Raw genomic sequence first — 19758 nt, 5'->3', positions numbered from 1 at the left:
TTCGATCATCCAAAAGGCATATGCATACTCATCGGCAATAAACGCCCCGATGTATCATTTATCGTGACTTTGCTAGTAATTTTACTGCCGATTATCGCCTGTGTGTAAATTCATATCCGTAACCAAGGGGGGTGCGTTGGGTGCGTTCGCACCCATTTTTTTTGACGAGTAAAAAAATGGTACTTTAAGTTGCACCCAACTTTATTTGAAGCAAAAACGGTTGTTTATTTTTTCCAGGAACCCAGTAAGTCTTCGTATTTAAGCGTTAAAATAATGTTGTATTCAATATGCAACCGACAGGTCACCATGCATCTAATAAATTTATCGATTAAGTCATTTCCAAGATAGTGCGTGATTTTTATTTACAAATTGTAACCGTCGAATTGTTAAAATCATCCGAAGTTTTAAGAACAACATTTGAGAAGATCTAAGAAACCGGTACACGCAAAATGGAATATGAATCTTTGTTATACATGGATATTTGTTTTCTGTACGTTTACAGTATAATGCAAAATTTTTGAGCTGGCACTATACTCCGTATAAAATCAATACTTATTTATACATATTTGATACCAAATGATTGTTTTGTAACTTGTCATCGTGATTAATGTCTGTTAAAGCTATAACTTTAATTAGTATCATAACGAAATGATGAAGACTACTTATTTATGGTTGATATACCAGTCCAATAACCTTTTTCGACAATATTCTAAATGGCTTGAAAAACAATTTGATAAACTTGAATAAATAATCTTATAAAAAAGGAAAATACATTTTAGATGATTATGAACGGAATGTTATGTCAGCTTCCGAAAATGACTGAAATCAAAGAACACCCTTCGACTATTTCCGAAGACTAAGGAGTCATTGGTTAATCACTTTGCATAACACCACGATTTATAACAATTACACATTGTGCACAGAATTTTCGACAGACTGCGTTGTCTTTTTGTTATATCCCCGTACAACCATTTTCGGATCACGTAAAGGGTTTTCCAGCAACAAAAATATCAGATATGCTCAAGACAGGATAATTTTTGTGTTGAATGACAAGAAAACAAATCATTTCTACAAAGCAATGTAGCATTTTTGTAGTTTACCAGCACTTAAAGCCATCTGTTCTGCTCCACATACATAACTTTCCACAATGTTATAATTATGTCAAACTTGACACCAGGAATGTCCTACTCTTAAACAGTTGTTATAATGAATTTAAAACCTTATAACATATGATCAGGTGGTTGTTAACTAAAACTGTTTATCAGCTGTGACGGATCTTGAACATATAATGAAGCCTTAAGTGTTATATGTTTCTGAAATGCGTTTAGAAAAAGATAACTAATTTGTTAAAAATAGTTTTAAAAAATTCAAATAACCAGTTATACCATTTTGATATATTTTAGTATAGATGCAGATGCGAGAAGACCTAGTTTCGTTAATCAGTGTTTGTTGTACAAAACACTATTAGGACGTTTAGATCAATGTTAGGCCTCTGGTACTGTCCATAGTATGCAGACAAACAATTGATTTGAAAAAAAGTCAAGTATTTCCATTTAATTTGCTCGAATTATGAATTGTAGAATGTTGGAATGGTAAAACACACAAATTTTATCAAGATTCCAAGATTCCCATAAATAATGATATTTTATACCGTTCTTATTGTTGACCTTTTATGCTATAAATTTGTTGTTGCATAATTATGTAAACAAAGTGTGTGCGCGCATACTAGTGTCGGGTTAAACGCCGTATAAAATGAAGTATATCCGTGACTGATCAAAAAAGGTGGTTATTGAAAAACGTGGTGGGGAATACATGTTTATATATCATATTCATGTCGATCAGTCACTGAGTATGGTCAATGAAATTGAAAGTTCATATAAAAATGCTCTACAGCTTCAGTATCTAAATACAGATAAAAATTCACCAGAATGGAGGAGGATCTCGAAACCCCCCGATTGCTGGAGGGGTTCATCCCCTCCCGAACCTACCCCCTTCGCCACTTCGTTGCTCAATAACAATCGTCGATGGCAAAAATTCGCACCCCAATTTTCAAAACCATGGCTACCAGCCTGGTAAAGAGATTTAATTTATATAGGAATATAATGTGTTTATGAAGTATACAACTATATTTCCTCCATATGCGTAAAGAGTTGATCATTATTATCTGCATTTACAGTGTTAGTAACGTATAAACCAATATAGCATATATAAGTAAATATTTATATGCAAACATATCATGTATTAATCGTATATACATACCAACGTGTTATTATAAAAAAACATGAATATACATGAATATATATATATATATATATATATATATATATATATATATATATATATATATATATATATATATATATATATATATATATATATATATATATATATATATATATATATGGAACATATGCAAATAAGTAAGAAATATAAAAATAAATATAAAAAAATTGTCCGCGTGTTACCAAAATGCTACATTAATCCATTTATGCCTAGCGTCCAGAAAAAAGGCCTTTGCAGACAGCGTAGACCCAGATGAGACGCCGCATGATGCGGCGTCTCATCAGGGTCTGCGCTGTTTGCTTACAGGAATTTCTGTAACAAATATTCTAAATATAAAAATAAGGATACAAGACATCACTAATTTTGGAAATAAATTGATCCAATTTAGAAGAATGGGAGAGTCCACTAGGCATAACTGGGTTAAAACAAATTTCTTATATCCCAGAACGAAGATCGAATAGCTAGAATATACATTGATGTAGGTACGCATATTGTATCATTCTTTGAAAAATCTTAGCACGTAAAAGGCATGTAGTAACCAGACATCGATGTACAAGATACACATGTCACTTAAAGGATGGGCATAGTACATATCTTACAAAGTATCCGAGATAAAATGACCTATGAATTTGTGGTTTGTTTAATTTTCTCTAATATAAAGTAAATAAACACTCCGGGACAACCCAATACGTTAAAATTGTATTACCTTGAAATAGCAAAACAACCAATCATATTCCAAAACGATCGCGAGAAGCTAAAAAAGCTACGCAAAGCCCGCGACCATAAAGTTAAAAAGTTGTCGTCGCTACTGGGTAAGTCTATGACTAAAAGCGTTTTCCAGACACAGCAGCGTGAACAGTTGTCGGAACACCTTTACATTACCGGTCCACGGATATAAAGACCACGTGCGCGTTTTTTTTAGAGCCGCGAATTCGAAAAATCGGTTAACAAACTTAAAAATAACCCAAATCGTAATATACGTAAAACGCTTAATTCATTTATCGTTACACTTTCACGAAAATTCAAAAGAATTTGAATATTTTTTTAATGTAACAGCCTTCTACGTAAACGACTGTCGAGGAATATATTGCAATAATTCAAAAATGAAATTGAGGACTTTGAAAGTCACCTACTTCTTATTTATCTGCACCAATGCCCGACACTACAGAAGGGACGCCTTACTAAAGTAAACCACAAAGCAAATGTAATTGTTAATGAGCCGAAAAACTTATTGTTGTAGCTACCCCTTCGTTCCCGCATATTAATACTCAAACGCTACGTGGCTTCATTGTTCATACCGTTGTAAAGATTTGTTTGCAATAAATAAATCACAAACTAAAGGAAAAATGACGACCGACTAGAAATAAGCAAGCGATACGTGGCAACTTAAAGTTGTTTCTTTTTTGGGAGGTTTCCGGAGACCGCTAGAACAAACTCAGTCACATATGGGTAGGTCAAAGACTAAAGCGCTCCCAAACACAACAATATGTACTGTCGCCACTGATGGGTAAGTCGGGGTCTGAAAGCGTTCATAGACACAGCAGCCTGTACAATCTTCACTAATGGGTAAGTCAAGGACAGATTTCAATAATAATATGCTTAAATGTGTAAACACGCACAACATTACACTTTTAACCTGTTTTGAGCGTTGGAGAGTTGGTTATAAATAGAACCGCAAAGATGTTTTTGCTCAAATGCTACCAAGCACATGGTAATTTATATAGTTCATACCTCTTTTAACAGATAGCTTTTACCACTATTGATTGTTTGATATTGGGTAGCCAATGTCGCATATCAAGAGTCGACGTTTGAATACACTACATGGCATTGTTATAACAATTTTAAATTTATATATTCCTAGTATGCAATGTTGAGCTTGTATTTGACTTACTTATAACTTATAGAATGGCATGTTTTAAATCATTTCATAAACGAAAATATATAATGAAAAATGCTCGATGCCGTAAGTATTGTTAAATCTAATTCCACTACAAACGACTTTTTTTTAATTCTACGAACAGTCATATTTTCGGAGAGATCGATGTAGTGTTCATTATTTAAAAAAGATAATTTTATTAATTATTTCATTATTTATTAAATTCTTTTATATGAATAGGTTACGTTTGTATAAGCGCAAAATAAAATATAAATTTAACAAAGAGTTGTCATGTGTTAACTCATCAACGGTGCGAGAAAATCAGCTGTTGATGTAAGATCATAATAAATGCCTTGTGCACGACGTATACTTAGAGTACTGTTGATCACAGAATAGTTTCTAATTTAAAATGCGGGTTTTGCAGGCATGACTTCTCGTAAGGAAAATATGTATTTGCTGGCAAGGTATTTACATGTTTACGCGTTTTCCTATCCACTCTCCTATCCACTCTCTTCGTTCTCATGAAAAAATGTTCAAGTATTAGTATTATTAACTGCATTCAGTAAAAGTAAATTGAAACAGCTTATTTTAATACAATAACTGTGAATTATGTCGGTAAATAAGTGCGCAATGAATTAATATTAAAATCATTTCATTTAATATCAGGCTTTCTGATAACTTAAATCTTAGGTTTGTTTTTATCGAAATAAATTGTCATATGACAATTAGGAACAAGTTTAAATTGAAGTTGATTTTACAAACTATCATTTGATGAAAACGAATTGCAATCCTGCAATGTAAATTAAACGACATTTAAATGCACTATACTAGTTGGCTCCTGTTTATTTTCAGGATGATATTGAAGGTGTGTCTGTGCAAGTCTGCCATATAATGACCCTGCTGGGATATGGGGAGGAGATCAGACGGAGACGTGTTGAGTTATACAGGAAAAGTGATATGTTTGTGAACGCGGGATTCCTTCCTGGTACTTTCATCACAGCTGGCAGCAAGGCCGAGGGGCTGACCTGCTGGAATGAAAGCGACAGTGACCGTTTAATATTGCTGAACGGTGTCCTGTGTGTGGAAGCTGGGATCAATCTTCAAACCATACCGGACGACATACAGGTGTACAGAATGGATACACGTGTATACCCAGGCCACTGCAGGATGTTACGTGAGAGATGTGGGTCGCACACAAGTAATTTGCGATTGGAACATGCTCTTTGTGATGACGGAAAAGGGAACGCTTTGCTAAGCAGCGGTCTATGGCTTGATGATATAGAACAAATTTTGAATCGTCTTGTGCTTAAATCAGGACCTCCATTTAAACGCATGGGGCCATCAATACCGTGTACAAACTTAGGAATTAATTACGACCTAGTGTTCGCAATACGCTGTCACTGCCCCAGTATCCTGCAGAGATGGGCTCAACGATCTCGGCTTTGGCCGCCACCGGAAGTCGTGCATAAAGTTGTATCACTGGGTTCTGTTGTCACCCCCGTCGGATTTAATGGCAGTGAGTACAAATATTTAGAGTGGAGGATTTGTTTTAACATGGGAGAAACAGAAATTGTTACCAATCTAAATATGGTTCAGGCTAAATTGTATGTAATTCTAAAAATGATTGTAAAAGAGGTTCTAAAACCAAGCAATAAAGAAATAACATCCTATGTGCTGAAAAACATAATACTTTGGCAAGCTGAACGCAATCCATCCGAAATGTTTCAAGAAAGGAATTTGATCCATTGGTTACATGACGCACTGAGAACACTCAGAACTGCGATATCATCTACACAGCTGCCATATTACATGATTCCTGAGCGAAATCTGATGGCAGCGTGTGGATTGCAGGAAGTACAGCAGCGTAAATGGGTGGCAGATATCACGGACATGATAGGGGAAGGACCGAGGGTGGTAATGAGATTGCCAAAGATACGACAGGCCGTTATCGGTCACCCAGAGCCGCTGCTGTGGTTCAGCAGGAAAAGGATGGAGATTGAGCTACTGATGTTTGAGTTGAGCAGCAGATTCATGCGCTGTTCATATGAGAACTGTGAAAGTAAAATCACCATGGTAGAGATAATGAGACACATAGATGAGATATTTAGCGAATTTTCTATAAGGATGATTATGGAAGGCGGCACTGTTTATGATGTGAAGGATTCATATTCCAGATACATGTTTATGCTCAGAGTCTTGATGTGACTGTGCTTCATATGTTCCGGGAAACTATTTAAACAATTTAGGCTTTTGTGTTTTTTTATTTAAAAAATACAAAATTTGCATACATCAATAAGTTTTTTGTCATTTTAGTATACGTTAGTATTTTAGTATATACCTTACGTGTCAATTACTATTATATAGTCACAGAAATAATGACTTATTTAAATATCAATCTGACATTAATTATGGTTTGATATAAGAAAAAAATATGTTTTAATTTTATATTTGATTTTAAAACATGACTAAGTGTTCATGCGGAAAGATCGATTTTAAAATACTAATGGTCGAGTGTATGTGTGTGCATGCGTGCGTGTGTACTTCAGATTTGTCCGGACATAAACTTCATTCATCGTACAATTGTATAGTCACTTATCACAAATTTCATTATCATGAGTCGCGGCTTACAACCATCTCCAGTTTGGCCAAAACAGCTTTTCCGGACTGTAACTTTGTCATTTAACGTGTTTTTTTTTATAAAGTAGCACAACTTACCACGAAGAGAAGACGGCATTTCACTATTATTACCTCTCTCTCTCTATCAAAAGTTAACCCATTTATGTCTAGCGTCCTGAAAAAAAGGCATTGGCAAACAGCGTAGACCCAGATGAGACGCCGCATAATGCGGCGTCTCATAAGGGTCTACACTGTTTGCTTAAACGAAATTCTGTCAGAAATATTCTAAAAATAGAAATAAATATTCCAGACATCCCTAATTTTAGAAATAACTTGATCCAATTTAGAAGGATGGAAGAGTCCACGAGGCATAAATGGGTTTATATCAAACTTAGAGATCAAACATCAAAGTAAGCCATGAAAAAGCGTGTGCTGGTGATTGTAAAAGTGTATATCATCAGGCGATTTTAAAATAATTTACTACAAATCACAATTATAAGGAGACGGCGTGTCGCATTTAAGCCACTTCTTCCTATATCAAAGGTGAAGGTCACTTTAAGAGGTCAAAGGTCACCTTTGGCCATAAAACATCTTGTACGGACTGTTTCTTTGTCATTAATCATGCCGTTAAAATACATGATCTAATAGACAGCAATAAGGAAAGAGTGTGTCGCATGTAAGACATGTCTCCGTATATCAAAAGTCAATGTCGTACAAATGTCAAAGTCGTAAACAAATAGGCTTGTCTTGACTGTTACCACTTAAGATCATCGGGAGGATACGTTAAGTCGAGCGTAAAACCCTTCTCTAGACCTCAAACGCATAGGTCAAAATTTGATTTCAAAACTTAAATTTGGACATTAAACAGATCATCGGTACTGTTTATTTATAAGCGTTCATCATGTAATTTTAAAAGTATTATTAATCTAGATTGTGTCATTTGCGGAGAACCGTCTCCTTAGTTCAAAGGTCAAGCATAAAGGTCAAATCTTCAATTTATATATTCAGATGTATGTGTTTATATTATGTATTAATGCAAAATGTATTATTCACCTATGATTTAAATAAAGTATGATATTATATCATAATAAATGTCCGTTATCTGTTTCTTGGTAAAACCGCGTAATACATATTTGCGGACTAACGTGTGATATTAATGTACTGCTGTAGCATGTTTGAAATGATAATAACGAGAACAATATTATGTAAATATGTATGCACAAACCCCGCCTCCCAATGCTAGACAGCGCCTGCCATGCGGGTGGGTGGAGTATTTTTATCGTATGCCAAAGAGACAAAACATGAAAAATACTTTTCATGGTTCATTCCTTCACACAAAATGGCAATTTATACAACACAACCTTGTCACAAAGGCGATCCAGGTTATTATCCCCGTTCTCGGATGCATGTGACTTTGGTTGGTGGTCATCATACCTGACAGATGGGGTTTCCTCAAGGTAGTCCGCTTTTTCTCTACGATACAAGATCAAATATTCTTTTGAAATTTACACAGAAACGAGTCTTTGTAAATATGAGTTAAGTCTACTAGTAACGATTTTTTTAAATTTAAGATCATCGTTTGAAAATGGGAAAAAACAAACATGGTTTGATTTATACGTTAGTGGAGCAGTCTATAATTAGATTCATATTCATGTATGCTTTATTATGTTTGTCACTCTCGCCAGTTTACTGAAATAGCATGTAGATGAAGTTGAAGATATTAAAATGTTAACGTATTAAATATAGTTATTGAACTCAATTAAATATTTCTTTAACTCTTAAGTTTGTATTTTTATAATTGAATTTTCCATGAAACTGCCGCCAATACGCTTTAATTATTCCCCCAAAATCCTGCTTTTCGCGCTATATTTGGCCTTTTTAAATTAAGCGCGCAAAAATGCCATTTCTGAATCAACTTCGCCATTCCCATATGCCCTCCTAGGTAAACCACTAGAGATTTGATTTTCATGAACGATCGGAAAAAGGAGCATTTGTCCACCATTAAGGCGAAGCCCGATATGTACATGAACACATTAAATGTGCTTTGATTTTTTTACATTCGATGACAAAAACGACTTATTTTAAACTTATCCGAAAACGACTGAAAAAAGAGATAAAAACTGCTCACCCTGTAGATTTATCCATGCATTTTAACAATTTCCAGTCCTTAGCACCATCTCGTAAGTATCATTGGCTCCTGTTTTAATGTAGCCCAAAAAAGATTTGGCGCCAGTTTATATATTAAATATTGTGCGCACCGGATCCATACAAGTGTTGTTTAGTTTAAACCTATTTATTCAAGCTCGATTGCATCGATAGCCTTATTCTTATAGAAACGCTCTCGAGTCATTTTCCTGGGACTATAACCAGTACTTGGTGTCTTTGGGGAAATCGAAGGAACGCTCCCAGTGTGGTTCGAACCCTCTAGCTCCGGATCACTGGGCGGACACCATAGCCGAATGGAGGCAGAAATGCAAGACGTTCAGAAGTAAAACCGCAACGAACTGGTTTTTTGGACCGCTCGTGTCTAGGGAGAACCCACTGCAATCTATCACATCGAGTGGGTTCTTATAAAAAAAATAAAAACTCTATGGCGTACTTATTAATTTGCGTTTGGTATTGAAAGTCTTACCCTCGTTTTCGACGGTAACAAGGCGCATCCGAGCAATGTTTATGGTGTTTTGTGGTGTTCCTCCCATTATTTGTGTGTTCATACTACATTCGTAATGCGCGTTAAATTCGATCAAACTTTTCGATTGCGAGCAGCGATACTCAGATAATACACGCAAACGACATGGTAGTCGCGGTTCTGACGTCCTGCATTAAGCAGAAAAGATTGTGACAGAGTTCGATACTTTGGAATTAAATAACGATCACTTTTGATGTTGTATCGATGTTTTATCCCCCACCCCTCTGAGAAAAAAGGCAGAACATAGAAAGATTCTTTGCGTCACAGTAAGAACATACTTTCTTATACGAAATGGATATAAAGGACGCCGATGGCTGATGAAGCAGTGTTGCTGCCAATGGGTATAAAGGACGCCGATGGCTGATGAAGCAGTGTTGCGGCCAATTAAAACGTTTTATGAACCAATAAAAGCAAAATAATACATACTTGTCTCTTTATTGGACTGACGGTCCCTCGTTATGAATGTGCCCATGAGTTTCGTAAAGCTACGTCCATTATTGATAAGAACATGCGGGCACGTTTTGAGGCAACTCCGACTAGGCATTTACTGTGTGCACTTAATTGTAATAACATTGTTGAGAACGTATTGCCCGATATTCTACACTATCTCAGTAGTTTTACGCTAAGGCTTTGCTTACAAACGATGTTAAAAAAACTTGATTAAATTTCTGCAACTGACAATGTATACATACTGTTTTTTATATTCAAATATATTCCGGACAGGACAATTAAGGCCAATGTTTGTCAATGAATTTAATTTTAAATATTTGGTCTGCAAATTTAAACCAAGCAGCAGCCTCGTCGTGCCTCGGCATGGCCTCGACGATATACGGCACGCAAGTAACAATGCTGTATTTTGACCCGGTCTAGAATTGAAAATCACTATACATAGACACGGCGCGCAAGTACCGATGTTGTATTTTGACCAAGTCTAGAATTGAAAATCACTTTACATAGACTATATGTGAATGACCAAGGCGATAACAAGCTATTGTTACTTCGCAAACACCTCTCATATAAACAATATACCGCGAGCGCTTCAGGATGCTGCTGCTTGACTCCTGTGAGGTTGTTCAATTGTTGATGCGGTCCATTACGATATTTCAACAGATGTCATACCCGAGATCTTGGCGGTTGCCATGGCCGTGTTTCCCATAACTGCCGTCGATGCGCATTGGCAGGCCGATAATGCAGTACACTTACCATGATGCGGAAGACTTCTGGATTTAAATGTTAATGCTGTCGAGATATATCACGATAAATCATGGTAAACATAACGAACGTTTGATCTATTATCAAAATCATTCCCTCGAAATAGTATTTAACATTTTTGAGACGAGTTGCCAAGGGCTGCTTTCGTATTTTCTAAACATAAAGAGACATTATACGTTCAGGCGCTCATATTTACTTTACAAAAAAAGCCACCCATAATTCAATTTCAGTTTGGTATCGTTTCTTTCTTTCCAAGTCTTTCTACTCTTCCCGCCGTTTAGATTTTCAATTTTAAGAGCCTTTTTGATAAGCATTTTGTATCTTAATGAGAATGTATGTATTGAAGACAAAATCGCTGTCGCGGGAAATTTCCTAAATGGCTATACACATTTTTGTGTGGTCGCGTTGTCATGTTTTATCCGGGAGTATATGGCAAGTATAACACAAAGTGAAAGAAATACATTTCTTTTATACTTGTTTAAAATCAACAGAAAACAACATAAAAGTATTAACTACGAGTACCAAAACATAGATTATCAAAATATATTCAACCTGTGTATACACCGATTCATATAATGCACATTTTAAATCCCAATAAATAGTCTATTTGAAACTGTACACATCACAGAGTAAGTTTGAAATGAGTCATGTTTCTGACAGACTGTACACATCACAGAGTAAGTTTGAAATGAGTCATGTTTCTGTACACATCACAGAGTAAGTTTGAAATGAGTCATGTTTCTGTATACATCACAGAGTAAGTTTGAAATGAGTCATGTTTCTGTACACATCACAGAGTTAGTTTGAAATGAGTCATGTTTCTGACAGTATAGTTAGTGGTCATTATAGTCTCTCGATAAATGGCCAGCCTCGTTTAATTGATGAGACAGCTCTGCGGATGAACATCTTTACGGGTTGTTTGACAGACAAACATTCGCTATCCCTCGATTCGAGTACTGTTGGCTAAGCAACCAGGTCATGTCAGAGCGTGCCTTGTGTGGGGCTCTAACTTTCGACCTCCCGCTCCGTAAGCCAACTCCCTTATTAAACAGGCAGATAGTTGGAAGGTGTGATCTGTTTGTACATGGATAAAAACACAAAACATTTACTCGAAATTAGCCAACATCTCGTCCTTACAATACAAAGCGAATCTATTTACATCATAGCATGTATAAACATTACAATATTGTGTGATTTGGCAGTGTTCGTTATTATATCATTTTCCGGAAGCTATTGCATTTCAAGAATAATGATATTAAAAATTGTCTTACTACCTAAATACTCTGCTTAAAGCGGTCATTTATTTTAGACAAATGCGGTTATATCTTGATTTGACAAAAGGGTCTAGCGTTCTATTGTGATTGTAATTTATCACAAAAATTAAAATTCGGGGAGAATTAAAATATTTTAAAGAAATTCTATGACGCGTCTTAGCTCTTCACTACAGTTGGTTTCCATGGTTCCCCAATTGCAGACGACACTTCCTCTCTCATCGTCCGCAGCTGTTCGTCGTCTGTAGCCAGAAACCGCTGAAAACGTAACTGGATCAGCTCACCTTGCTCGTTTCGCTGCAGAACCAAATCGTTGTCTATGTTATCAAATTCGGTGTGTATTTTTATGCTCGAATCTTTCAGTTCGAATCGTTTCCATTTCCTACCGCGTGACTTCGAAATGCATTTAACGGTGTTCACGTATATTTCACCATGGTAAATCAGATCGGTCAGAAGCTCGCATTTTTCACACAATAGGATCAGCTCAGAGTCCATTTCGTACGAGTCGCACAGACTATGAAAGGTTGTTAGTGTACCGCTGTACTGGGTATAGATCTTGACCAATGATGATGACTCCAGCTTCGAGTACTTCATAAAACGGAAGTACGAAACGGGCGCTTCCGGTGTAAGCATGCTGGCTAACTCCATTGTAGGGGTTGCCAAAAACACGGTCACTTCTACTCTGAAGTCCGGATTTCTGTTTAAAAGAGCTGTCCATGATTTTTGTTCTATCTGCGGAACAGCAAAGTTTCGTTTCTGCCACAGATAGTGGATAACAAGTTTCAGTGTCCTCAGTTTTGCGCGCGAAGTTTCGGCGAGCATTTCCAGGAGGCCATTATTGACCATCGGTGACCTGAGGCCAAGGCACGTGAGATACGGGAAATGTCTTACCAGATCGACAGTGTCGTCTGCGGACAGAAGTAGAGGTTCTCTTTCTGACCATTCCGCGCCATCTAACCAAAAGAGCGTCATAGATTCCAGATTGTCCCTTAGCTTTTCGTTTGATTTTAGAGCCATGAATAAACTTTCGTTTTTATCCTTAAACATAGGCCAAGACATGATAGCGAGATGCTTCATTCGGAACGCGGTTTTCACAAATGTCTCCAATGTTGCAATCGCGTTTGGGTCCGGAGGAAACCCGTAACGTTTATGAAATTGTGACGTCTGCTTGCCTATGTCCAGTGTTAACGATTCCAGACGACAATTCTCGGCTACTTGGACTAATAATTCCCTCAGGTCAGAATTCATTGTTCTAAAATGACTAATAACGCGAATCGTCAGATCCTGAAAATACTGCCCAAATTGTTTCGTTAGCTCCATATTGTGCCTGGCAGGATACACTGGAATTCCTTTTCTGCTTGAGTTATCTTTGTCACCAATGAACGTCAAAACCTGTCTTCTCCATAGCGACGGGTGATTAAATGCGTCGTGCAGCAAGTGGCAGGTGCTCGCGACTTCCTGCCGGTCACGGAGGAGCAAATACTGCAGTATCCGCACCCACACTACGTCAGGTAACGTGCTAAAGTCAGCCATGACGTCCGTTCCGTCTGCCATTTTCTGGAGAGAAAGAAAAACGATTTGGTCTTGTTTAAATTATCAAACAATAACAAAAAATCAATATTAATTTATGTTGTACTTTATCTTTTTTATTTTGAAACAAAAAAAAAAGATATATCGTTACAATTATATTTGTGAACGGCGCATACTACTTGTTTACGAATTGGATGTCAGTTTAAAAAAACTTTCATCGCAACAAAGCCCAAACTGTAAAAATAGCTTATTGCGCTTACTAATCTTTAGGTTTTATTAACTGATCAACTGCTAAAGAATAAGTGTAAACGTGTCACATACCGTGAACATGTTTTCCGAATTAAAATACTAGAACGACATTTGGGCTATTGTTCCTCTAAATGTCTTGAAGCTAAATTTCCTTTTTTCGCGATGTTAAAATAAATGGTGGTTGTTGAACTGTGAAATTTTGAGCCGTTAACAACTCGATAAAGACAAGTTGCCACAAAAAAGTATTCCTATATAAATTATTTTATTATATTGGGATAAATCACAAGGAGTTTTTACTTCTGTCTGGATTGGTCTCAGACAAAATCCAACGTTAGATTATATCAACATAAAAGATAATCAGCTGTGCATGTATAATTATTTAAATACGCCAAGCAATTGAACGTGTGTTGAGTCCACACGATTAAAAACACCGATACATTTGACTGAAATTCGAAAGGGTAATTAGTAAATCCAGTTCTATTATTGTTTAAAGGCATTTTTGAATTATAATATCTTTTGGTATATGCAAAGGAGGTACTTTCGTGTATGTTTGAAAAATCCTGGTTATTATTGTTTTTTATTATTCAGGATTTATTGAAATATAGCCATTTGAAGTCGCCGATGCAGGGATTTGTCCCCTATTTAGCACTTAACTTACACATTTCTTTAAGTGTATGCTTTTGTTTGTATAGGTCCCCTGGCCATACTTAGTAAATGGAAACAACATTCCAACAGTCTGTGTTAATCACACATGATTCACACAATAAACACAGTCCTACTCGGTTACTCCTTTCTCCATAGATTCAACAAGATCAGGGCTAATCTATTTAACTGTTCAGGGGTCATTATCAAAGTGGTGTGAAGGGCTGATCACTGTTGGAAGTGATAACATGAGGGGATTTATTGGCCATATCTAATTACAAGATACTGGTGTAGAATGCTGAGAATTCAGAGGGTTTTAAACATTGCTCACACACTAAATGAATAATTTGATTGTAGAAAAATACAGGGGCATGCATTTTAATAGGTATCAAAGAGTTAATTAATATTAATTAACTAAAGCACATTTTAATAAAGAGCATCGTGCTTGTATTTAAATGATGGATTTTAAAATATATAAAAAAAGATCAAAACTTGTACATAGTTTATTATTGAATTGAACAACATGTTTATTAACTATGTTATGTAAAGTATATGAATATGCGAAGAGTATGTAATGATCTCAGAGCATAATTATAATTATGTTATATAAAATTATAATGCAGATAATTTTTATTACACATAATTATCAAATTATTCAGAAGTAAGCAATTGAATATTCCTTTTTTTTTCAATGTGCATCTATTAATGTTCATATAAACAAGTTGAAATAGCATTAATAGTATGCCACATAAACTTTATAGAATTCTTGTCAATTTATAATAATAGAATGATAAGCTGTTGTATACATTTATATTTAGTACTGTCATGATTGTAACCCAAACTTTTCTAGCAAGGACATTTCATGGAAAAAAAACATTAATTTATACACCAAATACCAACTTCACCTTTGTAATTCACATAACAAATGTTCACATAATATACATAACGGGTAACCATGTTACTAATCAGTAAGTTAAAAAACAATTTTTTTAATAAACAACTTTACAGGACTATCAACATGAGTATCCAGCATGATATTTGCTAGTGGAGTGTTGAACTTAAATTATATAATTAAATGAATTAATTAGATGTAGTATCCTGTGGTTGATAAATATTAAATACCAAAATGTCCCAACTTAAAGTCTTATCAACATGAATTTTGCATTGATCTACTTCAAACATATTTTCCATCTGTGCACTGGTTCATCAAACAGCATGTTTCTTTCTGAAAAACAAGAACAATACTTTATTGTTTGAAATTCTTCTCTGTAAAATAACAGCATGCTTGTATTTGTGTACACTTATTTTTTCGGCATAAGCTGTATTAAGCCAGCTTTTTGTCCTGACTTGACCTTTGTAAGTGTCCAATAATATTCAAATAAAATTTCCCGCGGCTAGGTACAAATGAATACACTTCATTTATTCCATTGGCTGATTTGAGTATAACACCAGGACATTGGAAACATATCCGCGTCTTTGTAACACTGTTTTACTGCATGAAACAATTTTATCTCTAATAAAAAGGCTCAATAGATCAAACAGTTTTACAATCAATTTTCGACATAAATACAGTTTGTGCGTTCACCTTTTATTTTCAGAGAATAACCAGCGCAAAAGCGTTTATACTAAAGGCTATATTCTCATATTTAGTACTTACTTGCATTGCATTTCAACCCGCGAGGTTTCGGGTCAATTCGCGGCCAGTGTGTGAAAGTCAGAGTTTATATACAGTTCATCACCGGAGTTTGCAGAAGGGGTTGCGATCTTTTCATTGAAGGAAAAAATTGGAATCTATGCTATTTTTGTCTGATGGAGTAAATAGTTCGTTTAGTCGCTTTGTCGATATATCAATATTTTAGGCACAGCTGTTGCCTTGGTCGTGTACAGTTGGCGTAAACAAGCCGTCGTTTCAGCAGCAGAATTGTTACCTAACTTTAATGCATTGCATTCCAATCCGCAATGTATCAAGGTCAGTTTGCGGTCAGTTGCAGAAATCTTTATAAAAACGCCGTCTCGTAAACTTTGTGCACTTGAAGTCTGTTTTGATCAGAAAGATACTAAATAAAGATATTTGGCGATATTATTGTGGTATGTCAATCATCGATTTTTAATATGTTTTCAACATTTGCATGATAAGGACCAATTTTGATAAAATTAATTAGAAATATTTATCCATTTTGACCAGTTTATTAAGCATGAGCATAATAATTCACTATACAATAATTATGCAATTAAATAAGATTCGAGTATTGCCGGCTGACCTTTATGCACTCGTTTATTTTCATGTTTCTTGTGTTTTTCTATTCTGTAACTATAGATATCTGAGTAATAATATCACATAAAGCAAAATAAGCCACGAAATCTGGCGCAACACCCCGTAATTGATTTGCTTGTGATGTAGCTAAGAACTGCGCAGAAAAAAGGCATCCGCTACTTTTTATCTCATAGAGATAACTTTTGATCGTTCATAAACATCGACCACAATCAACGCCGTATATCTTTTTTAAAGATATTTCTTGTTTAATATGTAACCACTTACACAAATTGTACATCAATTCAGATTCAAGACATACATTCCAACACTATGTAGGCTAGCTTACATTAAGTCAGTCGAAAGGTTGCGCCGTTATATGGTACCCGATCAATTAGATTTTAATAATGATTAATACTAAAGATAACTAACATTATGTATACACTTATCGATATCATGTGTTCGAACCCTTACAACTTCCTACACAATCAAAATAAAACATAATGTATATCAGAATTAAAGTAAAATGTAATTATGCAGCATAAGGCTACAAAATTTGAAAGCAACATTTTTGCTATTGTCGGCATATATGGTATCTCCTTCTCTCATAAAATGCATTTCAAAGAAACATATTTTCCTCCAGCTTTCTTCAGTAAACTCATTTTAGTAAAATGAATTTAATGTTGTAATGCCACTTTCCTCAATTTTAAGTTCCGACAAAAGGACTTTAGATAGAAAATCAGCATTAACTATATGTTTGTATATCTCTTTTGTAGATGTAATGGGGGTTTCCTCTGACTGTTTAACTAATATCTCCTTAATTCCTTCGTAACCTGTCTACACACTTCATGTGTGTCGCGATATGACATACAGTATTGCACTATATGCTCTCCAGTTTAAATGAAGGTTTTCCTTCAACACTTTTTACACTGTGATCTTTTCCTTTCAACCAACTGAAAATGTTGCCACTTTTAATTGCTGGTTCATCTCCACACTTATTGTTTTTTAGAAATGCTTTGAACTCATCAAAGATAATAATTATATTCTGAATCAGTTTCGTCAAAAACTATTCTAAGTTACCTCAGTGATGGAATATGAAAAGTCATTTTGGTTGTCAATCTGAAAGAGTAAAGAAAACTATCTTTTAAAATCATATAACTTCTATTAGTTTTAATTTCAATCATTTCATATTACATGTTCGGTGCTTGTTACATGTCAAATTTAAAATCTAACAAAGGTGAACATAAAATTATTTTACGAACAAATTTCAAGCTTACCTGTTTTATAAATATAAAAAATCAAAATAAATGTTGTATTGGCTATGAATATTTGGCACAACTGATAATTACACTGGTCAATAACTCTCTGAAACATGTTGCAGCATATTCAGATTTGGCCAGATATAACACCTGGGTTCATTTATTATCGCCAAGAAGGCTGTTGTCAGCCTGACAGGGGAGTGTGCTTTATGACCACAGAACAGTTAACACTTATTAGTTCTGCTGATAAGCCGATGGCTAAAAACTAGCCGTCCTGGGAGTAACTGAGTAGGACTGAACAGTACTTCCTGCTCTAACCGGTGATCACACACAGAATGAATCACTTCCTATCGCTTAAAAATCTTTTACATTTATTGCTTTACTGTTTTAAACACATAATTTATCTAATGGTTATGGTATGTATAATACATATATACACATTTTCCGTAAAATCGCTTATAAGCCTTTATAAAGAATGCATAACAAAAGTGAAAATAACTTACCAGGTAGGCCTAATAACGTCTTTGGTTTACAATCTAAAAATAGAAATGACAAAGCTGTAAATAACGCATTTTTTCTGAGGTTATGAACAACTAACACAAATTTCCTTTAGGTTACATTATACTAGTTCAAATACATGTGTAAATTTCATTTAATGTAAAAATTGTTTATTTTTGTGGAAAAATAAAGTTATTTGCACGTAGCTACACTCATTAATATACATTTCTCTAAATAGCATTCTCAGCTGAATGAATTTGGGAGATAACAAGAAATATCTTTCTAAAAAGATATACGGCGTTGATTGTGGTTGGAGTTGGTGAAAGGTAAAAAGTTCAATGAATGAGATCAAAGATAGCGAATGACTTTTTCTGTGCAGTTCTTAGCTGCATCACACGCAGTACGGAATGTTACGCGGAGTTTTCTCGGCTTAGTTTACATTATTACATATTGCTGGTCATAAACCTATAGATACAAAACAGAAAACCAAAAGAAGAATGGAAGTGAAATTAAAACATACGAGTCAACCGGCCACACGCGAAGTATCCGTACATATTTTAAATATTTATACGCGCGTTCTTCGAACAAACCTGTTTTAGTGGTTTGTCGGGCATTGCTATTTGATTCGATAATTAACAGTATCGAGATTCATGGCGCCCATGCTTAATGCATTAGCCAATACGGTGGAATAATTCTTGTTAAACAAGCAAATTCGTTGAATTGATATCCCCCGCCAATATGCTTCTGGACACAAAAGTGTTATAATTGACACCCCAAAAAGCTTTTTTTCAAGATACAAAGGGCCATAACTCCGTTATTAACAGATGTTGTACAATGCCATTTTGCGTGCATCATCCTCTTATCCATATATATACTCATACCAAGTTTCAATGAAATCCGCCAACGCACTTCCAAAATATGGCTCTCGACGGACGGACGGACGGACAACGCCCCAAAAATATCCCTTCCTTATGGCGGGGGATAATACAGTGTAGTTAATCAAAAATAATATTTATCGTGGTATTAATTGTTGAAAACACATTAAGAATCTATTATTGACATGCCATAATTATATCGCTGAATATCTTCATTTAACATAGTTCAGGTCTAAAGAAAATTCCAGTTCATCTAGTTCACGCGATAGCGTCTATATATAACGATTATTTTACTGGCCGCGATCTGACCCTGATACCATGCGGGTTGGAATGCAATGCATTAAAGTGAGGCCACGCTTCCACTGCTGGAACGACGGCTTGTTTAAAACTTTATACTTTTACATGTTAAATGTTCAATTTCGAAAACAATTTAAAATGGTTTGGCCAAAATGAATATCAGGATAGGAAAAAAACGATACATTTATGAACTTCAATAATACTAGTACA

The 19758-nt window shown here is 35.3% G+C and overlaps 2 protein-coding genes across 6 annotated transcripts in view; one reads left to right on the top strand and one right to left on the bottom strand.

The window, feature by feature from the left end:
- The window catches only part of LOC127850361 (uncharacterized), a 154912-nt gene extending 147161 nt beyond the window's left edge, over positions 1-7751 (top strand). For all 3 annotated transcript variants that reach the window (XM_052383339.1, XM_052383340.1, XM_052383338.1), the window contains one exon: positions 5012-7751. In XM_052383339.1, coding sequence (XP_052239299.1) covers positions 5012-6364 — 1353 coding nt within the window. In that variant the 3' untranslated portion in view covers positions 6365-7751. The remainder of the gene's footprint in view (positions 1-5011) is intronic.
- Positions 7752-11125: 3374 nt separating this feature from the next.
- LOC127851312 (F-box/LRR-repeat protein 21-like) lies at positions 11126-18525 on the bottom strand. Of its 3 annotated transcripts, XM_052385012.1 has the most exons (4): positions 18382-18424; positions 17700-17738; positions 12122-13504; positions 11126-11750 (listed from the first exon to the last, which is right to left on the bottom strand). In XM_052385012.1, the coding sequence occupies exons 3-4, from the start codon at positions 13499-13501 to the stop codon at positions 11721-11723; spliced, it is 1410 nt and encodes a 469-aa protein (XP_052240972.1). In that variant the 5' UTR covers positions 13502-13504; positions 17700-17738; positions 18382-18424; the 3' UTR covers positions 11126-11720. The 3 variants fall into 3 exon arrangements, with proteins under 3 accessions (XP_052240972.1, XP_052240973.1, XP_052240974.1); XM_052385013.1 differs by lacking the exon at positions 17700-17738 and having other exon boundaries at positions 18382-18525; XM_052385014.1 differs by lacking the exon at positions 17700-17738 and having other exon boundaries at positions 12232-13504; positions 18382-18525.
- Between the last annotated feature and the right edge of the window lie 1233 nt (positions 18526-19758).

The sequence above is a fragment of the Dreissena polymorpha genome, chromosome 11, assembly GCF_020536995.1.
Source record: "Dreissena polymorpha isolate Duluth1 chromosome 11, UMN_Dpol_1.0, whole genome shotgun sequence".
Taxonomy (NCBI): Eukaryota; Metazoa; Mollusca; class Bivalvia; order Myida; family Dreissenidae; genus Dreissena; species Dreissena polymorpha.
The sequence above is the reverse complement of the archived record's forward strand: the minus strand, read 5'-3'. Positions and strand labels throughout refer to the sequence as shown.